Raw genomic sequence first — 12,547 nt, forward strand, 5'->3', positions numbered from 1 at the left:
TATTCTTCGCAATCATTTTTTCCTGAAAGGTGTATATCTTAATCAAAATCCTTAATTAAAAAAAAAACAAAAAACAGTTCTATGGCATATCAATGACTTGTAAATTATCTGAGTAAAATGAAAATGTTTGTTGGTTCAAGGTCACCTTCCTAATGGATGGGAAGACATAAGGACATTATTTAAAAATGGCCATTACAGCAGGACTGGGTTACAAAGATGAACTTCATTTCAACCAAGCATGTCCCAGCTCTCCCACACAAATTCTGATCTTTGATAATCCACTATCACTTAATCATATAAGCTCAGCAAACTCTGTCAGCCATTAATTCTTTCCATTTCAGGATCAAATACGTCACATTATCAATTAAAAAAGAAATAATTTAATCCACAATAAGTCTTCAGAGTGAAACATCAACAGACATTTCCCCATGTTTCCATCACCCCCTTTCCTGACCAGATCAATACTTAGTTAAATAAAGAAGTCTTGGGAGTTTTTAAACATGAATGGAAGGTTATTAATGTGTCACTGAGAATGTATTCTTGCACAATCATAGATTGTTATTCCAGTAGTTATTAGGGGTTACATAGCTTTCAACTCTCTCCAGAAAATAATTCTCCCTATCTTGTTTCAGTATGACATAGATGTTGACATTGCTGTCCATACAACAGCTAGTAGTAATAACATGTAATATCAGTATGAATAAAATATTCAGCCTCTAATAGAGTACTGTACTGTAACAATAGCTTGGCTGTAACTACTAGAGGAGAATACTGGGGATCACTAAGGGCGCGCTTGATTTACTTACACCGCTTACAATGTGTACACCTTTCTTAATCAAGTGCAGTGGTGTAGACTTTTGGTGTACACTTTCTTACACCAAATTTAGGGCATGTGTTGAAAGGTGTACACTGAATCCAATATGGTGGAGAATGGTATGATTGAAAATTTAATAAATGGTTTTATGTAATATAAAGGATAAGAAATCACATTCAAGTTGTCTTTTGTGTGTAAGTGATGACATTGAAATCATTTTTTGACCATTTTAAATAATTTAGTCAATTATTAATGTTTTTTAATTTTTTTTTTCACTTTAAACAGTCAGGGGTGAGACTGAAATCCGTCATTTCTGAAAAATGATGGATAATCGTCATATTTACTAAGTACGTATTTTCGTCATTTTTGTCAATATGACTTACTATCGTCATATTTTCTTTTTCAACTTAATTCTTCTATCCTGGTTACATAAAAGCGAAATTTGAATTCACCGCTGAAAGAAGAGTGTTTACGCAAGTTTCATTTCATCCGAGTCACTAATTACTGCCGACCACGTGCGTTAGAACATCAACATGGAAGGTTAAAGTTATTATTTAGCGGTAAAATGTCGAATTTTGGTAGAACTAATTCGCCATTTTTACATGGCTTTTAAACCTATAAAAACATATAGTACACCGTCTGGAAGAATACGTACTTGTAGAGAAAAGTCTCGACAAAAAGTTAAAGCCATAAAAAATTAGTGCGCCCCGTAAAACAAGCGAGATATTTCAGTGCGCCCAGACCCTCCATTTTGAAAAAAGACGGCATATCGTCATTTTCGTCTTCTTTCCTATTTAATGCAAATAAATTGACAAATAACTCTTCCACTCTTATTTTTGTTTGCGAAATTTGTACTGTCGACATAACCAGTATTGTAGTCAACTGTATTAGAGAAATGAAGTTTGTTTACGATGTTTTTTGTCCTTTTTTCGGTTGGTGGATCTAACATTTTTCAAAGAGAGGTAACTCGGTATTCTAGAAACACTCTAAATTTTTATGACTGTTTTTCATCATTTTCTTAAAAATGACGAGTTTAAGTCATAATAAAAATTTTATTTTATGACTAAAAATCGTCATTTTAAAAATGACGGATTTGAGTATCACCCCTGACTGTTAAACAAAAATTTTTAGCCACACACTGGCGAGATGCAAAACATATACTACACCATATACACTACACCTCGTAAAATGCACTTGATTATACATCATCATCTTTCACAACGGTGTACACTGGTGTACACCAAGTTAAGGTAAATCAAGCACACCCTAAATTTTTGCGACACCTTATTTTCATGAGACAGACATTGACTCCTTATTAGCGAGACAAAATTTTCACGAATTGTGATCACTGCTCTATATCATCTTTAGGAATACTAATATATGTGAGAATGATATTTTCTCGAGCACACTACCTCACGTACGCGAAAATAAAGTTCTCGCAAATAAAATGTGATTCACAGCACTTAATAAAACCTACCACTACAGTATCTGGTGATCAGAGATGAACCTATCGGACAGTATTAGGTGATTAGACGAACCTATCAAACAGTATGGTAGGTGAACAGACGAACCTATCAAACAGTATGGTAGGTGAACAGACGAACCTATCACACAGTATGGTAGGTGAACAGACGAACCTATCAAACAGTATGGTAGGTGAACAGACGAACCTATCAAACAGTATGGTAGGTGAACAGACGAACCTATCAAACAGTATGGTAGGTGAACAGACGAACCTATCAAACAGTATGGTAGGTGAACAGACGAACCTATCACACAGTATGGTAGGTGAACAGACGAACCTATCAAACAGTATGGTAGGTGAACAGACGAACCTATCACACAGTATGGTAGGTGAACAGACGAACCTATCAAACAGTATGGTAGGTGAACAGACGAACCTATCAAACAGTATGGTAGGTGAACAGACGAACCTATCAAACAGTATGGTAGGTGAACAGACGAACCTATCAAACAGTATGGTAGGTGAACAGACGAACCTATCAAACAGTATGGTAGGTGAACAGACGAACCTATCAAACAGTATGGTAGGTGAACAGACGAACCTATCACACAGTATGGTAGGTGAACAGACGAACCTATCACACAGTATGGTAGGTGAACAGACGAACCTATCACACAGTATGGTAGGTGAACAGACGAACCTATCACACAGTATGGTAGGTGAACAGACGAACCTATCACACAGTATGGTAGGTGAACAGACGAACCTATCACACAGTATGGTAGGTGAACAGATGAACCTATCAAACAGTATGGTAGGTGAACAGATGAACCTATCAAACAGTATGGTAGGTGAACAGATGAACCTATCACACAGTATCAAGTGATTAAGTGAACCTATCATTGAAAGTATCAGGTGATTAAATAAACCTATCAGGTAGTATCAGGTGATTAGATAAACCTCAGATAGTATCAGGTGATTAAATAAACCTATCAGATAGTATTGGTGGTAGGTGAACAGATGAGCCTATCAAACAGTATGGTAGGTGAACAGATGAACCCTATCAGTTAGTATCAGGTGAATAGATGAATCTATCAGATAGTACATGTAGCAGGTGATTAGATAAATCTATCATTGACAGCATAATTGATTAGATGAACCTATATAGACAGTATCAGGCGAATAGATGAATCTGTTACTGACAGTTTCAGGTGAATAGATGAACCTGTGATTGACAGTTTCAGGTGAATAGATGAACCTGTCATTGACAGTATCAGGTGAATAGATGAACCTGTCATTGACAGTATCAGGTGAATAGATGAACTTATCATTGACAGTCTCAGGTGAATAGATGAACCTGTCATTGACAGTATCAGGTGAATAGATGAACCTATGATTGACAGTTTCAGGTTATAAGATGAACCTGTCACTGACAGTTTCAGGTGAATAGATGAATCTGTCATTGACAGTATCAGGTGATTAGATGAACCTGTAAGATGGCCTGCAGATGGAACTACGGACAAAGAAATCAATGACTGCAGACATTTATCAGCAGGTGCCCTGAATCCGTAGAATTGTAATATGCTCTACTAAAAATAAAAGCTAAACAAACTGTACAAATGTAACATGATTATAGATTTCAAGGTGATATGGAACAGGTCCTAGAGCTATTTATTCATGACAATGCACAATATTCCTTCTCATCACAAATTAATGGGGATTTTATTCAAAGATTCCCTGTTCACATTTTGTATGAGAAACAAATGAATGCCATCAGTTCAAAAGATTCATAAAGCAGCATTAAAAAAAATTCCCTGCTGGCAAATCTGACTGACACTATTCATAAGGAATCTGAATATGTTGACTGATTTCAAAATATCTTTTTAATAAACAGAACAATTGGTGGATTCTAATGACCATGCAGTGCTAGTATAAAATGATACTTATATTTGACTTTAAAGTTCATGATAATATGTGCAACAGAATATCAATATACAGGTAAACTTTGGTATCTCGACATCGGATATGTTGACAACCTGGGATATGTCGACATCCTACCGCGGTCCCATCAGTATTTACTGTATAAATGATTTGCAAACACTCTGATACGTCTACCTCGGAAATGTCAACAACCCGGCTTATCTCGACATATATTCACAGTCCAAAGAGCAAAATTTACCTGGTATGTGTCGACATCAGCATTTTCTGCTCTACTGAACCTAACTGTTCGTCAGATAGGGTCGCTCGTCGTACACGGACGACTCTGGGTATCTATTTCACACCTTTCACACCCATGTTTTGACTGCACGCTGCTTAATTAATTCTATAGACTGTGTTTGTAGGTAAATCCCAAGCCCCCTCGGCGTCTTTGAGAAGTTAATTGCTTAATGTTCAGCTTGGTTAATATCATTGCTAAATCTACACGATTCTGCGTAAATGTACAGAAGGTTATTCATATCGAAACCTAACATAACTTTTAAATTGGAAAAAGGTAACTTAATTACAATGAATAACAAACACACCGAATAATTCAAACTAAGGAATTAAAGATGTTTTAATGATATTTTGTAGTTAAAATGTATTCAACAGGAAACAATCCAATTAACGACACGATTGACTGAATCAGCCATAATTCATGCATCTGTAACATCACTACGTTAGTTTAGATACACAAATCTATTTAAAAATTAATTTTTCTGTACAATCTTCCTGAATGAAATAAGAAAAAAATAATTCGCATTTAATTTTTTTCCGTATATCAGATGACGACTTTATATGGTTAGAAGTTTATAGAGCGCATTTCGTATCCTGTTCTGACAAAAAGGCAAGTTACATGCGAATGCTGTAACTTTGTGCTGAAATTTTGTGAATTTAGAAAAATTTCGATAAAGAACACGTTTTATAAACAAGATTTTTAAAATAACTTCTTAGATTTTTAATAAAAATAGAGGGAATTCTGAAATATGTTGAGCTACAGTCTACATTGATGTCATGTACATATAATAAGCTTGTCTGTTTTGCTATGCATTGAAATTCAAGTCTCAACTCTGATATCTCGACATCTTGGATATCTCGACATTTTCCGATGGTCCCGTCGATGTCAAGATAACGAAGTTTACCTGTATCTACAATATATGCATGTTATTTGACAGAGAGAGAGTTTACAATATTTTGATTCATAAAAGTAATAGATGGCATCCCTGAAGATTTTATTTTTTTCTAATGGGAAAAAGTAAGCTCAGCCTGGTATTTCAAGTTATTACATTCATACAAAAAACACTGCATTTTACAATATTTCCTTCTTATAAATGCTCTTAATTATTGCTCTGTTAAATTCAATTGTAAATTCTGTGTATGATCATTTAAACTCCAGGAAATATCTTTATTGTATTATTACATCCAACAGACATTCTTATACAGGGAAAACTGTGTTAATGAAAATAATTAACTTATATAGATGGTTCATTTATTTGATACTCTGTATTAATCCTCAGCCAGAATGAAAATAAAGCTTTACAAAGATATTGCACCACGAAACGAAATATTTATATTTGAAATTTAATGAAGCCCCCCCCCCCCCCCTTTTTATGTCACATTATTCAACCTCAACATCACCCTTAGTTTTCTAAACCTCTTGCAGTAAGAGAACTAAGAAGATCGATGCCTTATTTATTTTTTATTGCCTAAAAGCTTTTTGAACCTTTAAACTGTAGCTTTGATAGTTCACTTTACCAGTAACAAAAGAGCAATTTTCTCACATAGCGGTCAAATTCTATCTATCTATTTTTAGACAGGGTCACCTGGGCCTATCTAAGTTTACTGTCAGTTGAGACCTGAATGAATCTACACTTTATAAAGAAAAGAGTGCAGCAATTGCTTGGGTCGAAAGAAAGTAAATCAAATTGAAGAAAGTAATTTGAAGACTTTTTTTTAAATAAATAAAAGATAATGTATCAAAGATGCTCTAAAATTTTCTCTTTAATTCTGACAAATTTTTAACACATTTGATGTAAACATAATATTATAATATGTAGCTATGCTAACAGTTAATGCTAAAGCTGAAAATTGTTTTAAAGCATTCAAAGATGTTCAAAGTTAATTGCAAGTTAATATCACAAAGGAACTTCCCCTTTGGAAAAAAAGGGGGGAAAGGAAAAGGGGGGAGGGGGTAACTGTGGCAGCCATGATCAACTCAGTTGGTAGAGCTCAGGTGTCCTGAGTTTAAATCCTGGTCTGGTTTGTCATATTTTCTCCCCTGTGTTAAGTAACATTAACAAACACTTTTTTATTTGTCAACTTTGGAGACACATTCTTCATTCAAACCATGAGGCACTCTCTTATCAAGGGTAAAAACACATAAAAAAATTGTTTTTATTCCAAGTGAGCAATACTAATCTCAGCAAGAATTTCAAGGGTCTCATTGTTCTGTAACCTTTACCAAGGTGATATGACCTTAAATATTGATCAAAAGACACCTTGAGATCATGGGAAACTATATCTTAAAGAAAATTTCCCCCAAAATGGTTACATAACCATGACGAATAGAAAGATGAAGAAACATGGCAAAACCAAATTATTTTCTGCCAACAAATTTTGGAGTATAATATCTAATGTACCTTAAAATTCTGTCCCAAATGTCGCACTCTTAAGTTTGATTAGATGAATATGTATCATTTGCATTCTGAGTACAAAATACATTAAATTTAAATATGGTTAAATCACAGCAATCTAAGTATGTATATATCTTACTTTAAATTCTACACTGTAGAGCCCTGTCCTGTTTGTCGTAATGTTAATATATAGGTATACTATGTGGCCTTCTCTTCCAAGTGCATTAATTGTTAAGTGTTTATGGGGACTTTGGGAACAGACCATTGATAAGAAGCTTGACTCTACTATTAATGCTTCCAGTGAGTCTAAAGGTTGAGCAAATTGTGTACTGAATTTTTGTTACAAAAATGAGGGGGTCTCTGACAATTGACGGGGCTTGGGATATGGATCATGGAGAGGAAAGGAACAATTATAAAGAATGCTAAAGCTGGAGATGTACCAGTTCACTGAAAATACTTAACAAACTACACAATATATACATGTTCTGTCATTGTTCTTCACCTGTCCACATGTGGTAATTTGTTTTTGTTATTTGTCAAAGACTCATTCCATCTAAAAATCACAGCTCATATATTTATCATGGCTGAATCATAATATCCACCTTGCACTTGTGGCGGTCAGACGGGTTCGATCGCCGGTGGCCAGATAGCTCAGTTGGTAGAGCACCTGACTGGAGATTCAGGGGGCCCGGGGTTCGAATCCTGGTCTGGTCTGCTACATTTTTCTCCTCTCCCGTTAAATTTGGTGCCGTGCCATGCCCTGGAAGTGACAGGTGAAAGACCTGCCAGGGAAGAGCCTGGGTTTGTGTCTTCGGGGGCTGAAGACCTTTAAGGAGGGAGGAATGTGGCGGTCAGACGGGTTCGATCGCCGGTGGCCAGATAGCTCAGTTGGTAGAGCACCTGACTGGAGATTCAGGGGGCCCGGGTTCAAATCCCGGTCTGGTCCGCTGCATTTTTCTCCTCTCCCGTTACACACTGTAAATAGTACTCACAATTCACAACATATAGCAAACACTTTATAATGCTTGTGTAAGGGATGGTTTGGACTATATGGAGTGTGGATATTGGCCTGTTTGATTTCCATCCAAGCCATAAATTTTCTCATTCCTATTACATTGGGTGCCATTGACCACCCCTAGACTTGCAGGTGAGTGAAAGTCCTGCCAGCGGCCAAAGAATCTGGGTTGTGTGAATTTCAGGGTAAAAACAATTTAACGAAGAAGGAACCTAGTGGTATGGGGTTTATGGACCGTGGGTATCAACCTTGGTAGCTAAGTGGTTAGAGCACCTTGACCAGTATAATGCAGGGGTTCTTGATTCAATTCCTGGTCAAACCATAAATTTTCTCCTTCCTATTACTCTTGATACATTCCATCTTCAACATAGTGCAGTCACTGACAGCAGTAACACAGTAAGGGTAAGAATGTTATGTAAGTTAATAATAACTATCATGTTATACATAGGAGAATTCTTTACCTGAGTATGAGTGGCATCTTTGGGTTTGTCTGGAACACTATAATCTGTCACAGTGAAGGTGAACACAGGGGGCGTGTCAGGGGCATGTAAATTCAGTGGATGTAACCCCACGGCCAGCTGCTGTAGGGAGTGGTTATTATGCTGGCGGGATCCTTTGTGGCTTGACATCCTCAAAATTTAATCCAAATTTTAAAAAATAATAATCCAATACAGTTAAAATGTGAATTCCTTTGTCACTCAAGAGCCACTTATCAGAAGCAACTCAAGTCCACTATGAGCTAGCTTTTACAGTGCTGAAGTAAACACAGTGATATATTGTATTCCAATAGATTAAACACATTTATCCCCAAAAACAGTCATTACTCTCAGCTTTTTACTGCTGTGTTTTCCGGACTTTTGAATTAAAATAGAAATCAAAGGCACTAATGTATAGTATTAAAGATAGTCACTGAGAAGAACTCTTCACGATTATAGTTGATACCACAGAAAGCACTTAGGCAAGGTAACCTAAGCTAGTGTAATGCTGGGAATATATCTCCTGAGTAATTTACACACCAATTACATTTATATAATAAAATTAAAAACAGACCAGCAATGACTGCCTAATCTGCTTTGTCGGTCCACGCTTCATGTATTCCAAGCACTGACTCTCAGTAATTTTTCATTCAAGGGTATAGAGTCAAGCTGATAGCATAGTAACCCAAGAGTAAAATAACAAACACAGGAAATGGCCAAAATTTTGGATCACAGTAAGTAACCAAACAAGTACAGTCCTGGATCTATGTCACCAAAATCAGCTGATATATCAATCACCGGTACTGTGGTCATTTACAATGCTGGCCTGAGTGGGCAGGTTTTTAGTGGTTGAGCTCTTTAATCCATACTATTTTAAATCCACAAATTATGAATCAAAATGTAATCCCCTGTTAATCTGATAATCCTCTGTTAAAAACTATTCACAAGGTATTATCAATCATTAATACAATGTCAGAAGCACGTGGATCTGGTGTGAACACTTCCACCATGCAAGAGACACATATATCATTTAATTGATAATTAAGCTTATCAAATCAATCAAAGAACTTTAAAACACAGGAAAAGACTTCTTGCAGAAAGTTTAAACTCTCAAGATCTGCGTATGCTTCAAAAAAGAGAAGTTTTACTTCATTATATATAAAGTAAGTGCAAATATGTTAATTCCACAATGAAATGATTTTTGTAAGCGCAGAAAATGTAAAACAGACAATAAACGTATCACACAAATGAAAATCAATGATTTCGTTCTGCTCCATATAAGGTCTGGTTCACCACTTGCCGAAATCTAGTTTCTCAGAACTATTTTTACTGAGAAATATATCATCTCCCTCGGGCTAAATGCATATATTATTTATGCAAAAGGCACTTACATGCCACATAACTAGCAGGTCAAACAAGGTGAGAAAAGCCATCATGGTTTTAAAACTGAATATCTCTTTTGATGATTTCCAAATTTAATTCCTCTTCCTTAAATATCAATTTAATTTCAACTTTTAAAATTCTTCATGAATAAAATGATGTTCAACGGACATTATATACACCATGAGGAACTGAAGTAATTAAGAGGTGTAAAATTAGATTGAAATATCCTGCTTTCACATTATGGCAATTTAAATGCAATAATTTTTTATGACTTCTTAGAACTTTAGGCATCAAATGGATATCTCTAGTTACCAATTATCTAAATTTAAATTCACTACTTACTGTTGTCAAAAAAACTTTTGACATCAAGATATCTGCAAATCCTCTCTAGATCTCTTAAGCAAATTTGACAATTTATCTACAGATTAGTATAAAATGTGTTTACCCCAAAAATCCATCATCAGACCAATATTCGCAAAGATTTCTAATGTTCATAAAATTGGTTTAAGAATATCTCTCCATGAAAGACTTATTCATCACCATACTGTTAATAAAAATTTCACTCTTAGGTTACAGATTCTGCATAAAACTTTATGACAAGTAATAATTAAATTATTCAGTTATATTTTGCACTTTGATTTAAAAAATATCAATTGTAATGCACTCCTATTAAATCCTACTGAATATCTGAAGTATATCACATTAACAAGTGTGGTGTAAAAACATTAGCAGTCACTGGTACTTTTAAAAGATATTTAGATGAAACACAAATGGTTCTTTGCCATTAACTATGTACAAAGGAACAAGTATAAGACTTCAGACAAGTGGAGGGGGTGGGGTGGGGTGGGGTGGCTAAACCAACAAAAAAATGTTTGAGGGCTAAGCCCCAATTTTCAAAGCCTATATTATGTCTCTCTTTGCCAAAAAAGTGGGGTTGGGAAAGTTTAAGTTAATAAAGTTAAGTTGAAAGTTAAGTTAAGCCCAAAAATATCTCAAGAGTCCAAGTGATAGACGAAAATGACCTGGATATACATATATATTTATAAATATCCAACCTCAACATCAGATGAAACTCAAGGATGAATGACGGAATTCAAAGCAAAAAAGTTGGTTTTTTTTGGTTGAGCCAATCTATTACATCAATGATAAACAAAATGATTTCCAAGGAATAATATTCAAGAATAATGGAGAACTCCAAATAGAATACAAAATTTAAGAAATACAATAAATATATAAATGGTTATTAACTGTACAATAAATCTAGTTTTAATTATGAAATTATACATTTATTCTCTATGTTTTTTTTAAAAATAAAATTCAGTTAAATTTATATGTTTGAGTAAAAAAGGGGAGTTGGCTATGACAAGATGACTGATTTGTGACAAGAACTAATCATATTTACAAGTCAAGAGAAATGTCACACTGTCAGAATTTTCTGTCAGAATTTTGCTTTCAGCAATTCTCCAACAGTCGAGTCATCTCAAGATTCACAAATCAAGGATAAACTATAATGAAGATCTTGAAGCAAGCAACAGAAACAATTTTAAGGCCTACATAACCGAGAAAAAAAGAAAATAAAGAGGAATTGTGTCATAATTGAGTCACATGATATTTGTCTTTTTTAATAATTAATAAGTATCACACAAAACGAGTAACACATCTTCATTTTTAGAAGATTTACATCAACATATTCTTCTAAGACTGCATGTGGCAAAATTACGTAATTTGTGTCAAACCATTCACAAAGGAAAAGACGTATTATGTGGACATGCATAAACAGAGCTAACAAATGCAGCAGTCAGTTAGAATGAACATCACATTTCCTGCTAAGAACACTCAAATGTGCATCCATCAATAGAGTGGGTAAATTTTCCATGGAAACAGTTATTTTTTAAAAGACTTTTTTGAATTGGAGTTTTCCTGAACAGAAACTGGTCAAGAAGCCTTAAAAAATTACATGGCATTCAAGCCAGGATGATTTCTCCCCTTGGTGACAATAGAGAACAATGTTCAAACCAGATAGAATCTCTAACTGGTAGCTTCAGTGTTCAAACCAGGTGATAAGTTCTACCCTTAATGGCAGCTATAGTGTTCAAATCAAACAGGGCCAGTTCTTCTCTAACAGGCAGCATCAGTGTTCAAATAGACAGGCTAAAGATTGACAAGTCCCCCCCCCCCCCCCCCCCCACCACCACCACCTTTTATTGTCAACTCTGATGTTCAATATAACCTTATATTTACAAATGCACTGCAAAATCCAGAAATGTTTTTGTACTTGAGAAGGTAGTAATTCTGAGCATTGTAATTAGTGCCAAATACATTAAATATGCTTCTCAATAGTTAAACCCATCTACAATTCATTCCATAACACTGGTGTCAAATAAGACTGGAGATAAACTATTTAAAATGCATTTTTGTGCAATTTTTTTATTTCCTAGAATCCACTTCAACTTTTATGCTATTTATTTTTCATAAATGTCATATGCAAGAACAAAAGAAAAATGATTTTAAAAAACAGAGTTACATACAGCTCAAGAGAGACCAATAAATCATAAAGAGAAAAAGCCTAATCAATTTTTGTGTATATGGTTTACAACGTCAATAATCCCTCGGAGACTGTTTCATACAGAGTAGAACCATTATAGTTCTGTAAAATACCATCAGCCCGGCCTCAGATACACAATACACATTGCCCTTTAACAGAAAGTCAAATGTTAGTTGTCTCTACTCACTATGTATATTAGTCAACCATTAAACAGACATTTTTTCAGTTATTTTCTTATT

At 34.9% G+C, this 12,547-nt stretch overlaps 1 protein-coding gene across 2 annotated transcripts in view; it reads right to left on the reverse strand.

The window, feature by feature from the left end:
- LOC133188475 (5'-AMP-activated protein kinase subunit gamma-1-like) overlaps window positions 1–12,547 on the reverse strand; it is a 124,564-nt gene that overhangs the window by 94,463 nt on the left and 17,554 nt on the right. Inside the window, exon 1 of one of the 2 annotated variants that reach the window (XM_061323922.1) lies at window positions 8,366–8,548. The exons of the other annotated variant lie outside the window; for it this stretch is intronic. Within the exon in view, the coding sequence (XP_061179906.1) occupies window positions 8,366–8,533 (168 nt within the window). The 5' untranslated portion in view covers window positions 8,534–8,548. Of the gene's footprint in view, window positions 1–8,365; window positions 8,549–12,547 lie in introns of those variants that run through there. 2 annotated transcript variants of the gene reach the window in all.

The sequence above is a fragment of the Saccostrea echinata genome, unplaced genomic scaffold, assembly GCF_033153115.1.
Source record: "Saccostrea echinata isolate AGI-Se365-2 ecotype Australia unplaced genomic scaffold, CSIRO_AGI_Sech_v1 ptg000016l, whole genome shotgun sequence".
NCBI lineage: Eukaryota > Metazoa > Mollusca > Bivalvia > Ostreida > Ostreidae > Saccostrea > Saccostrea echinata.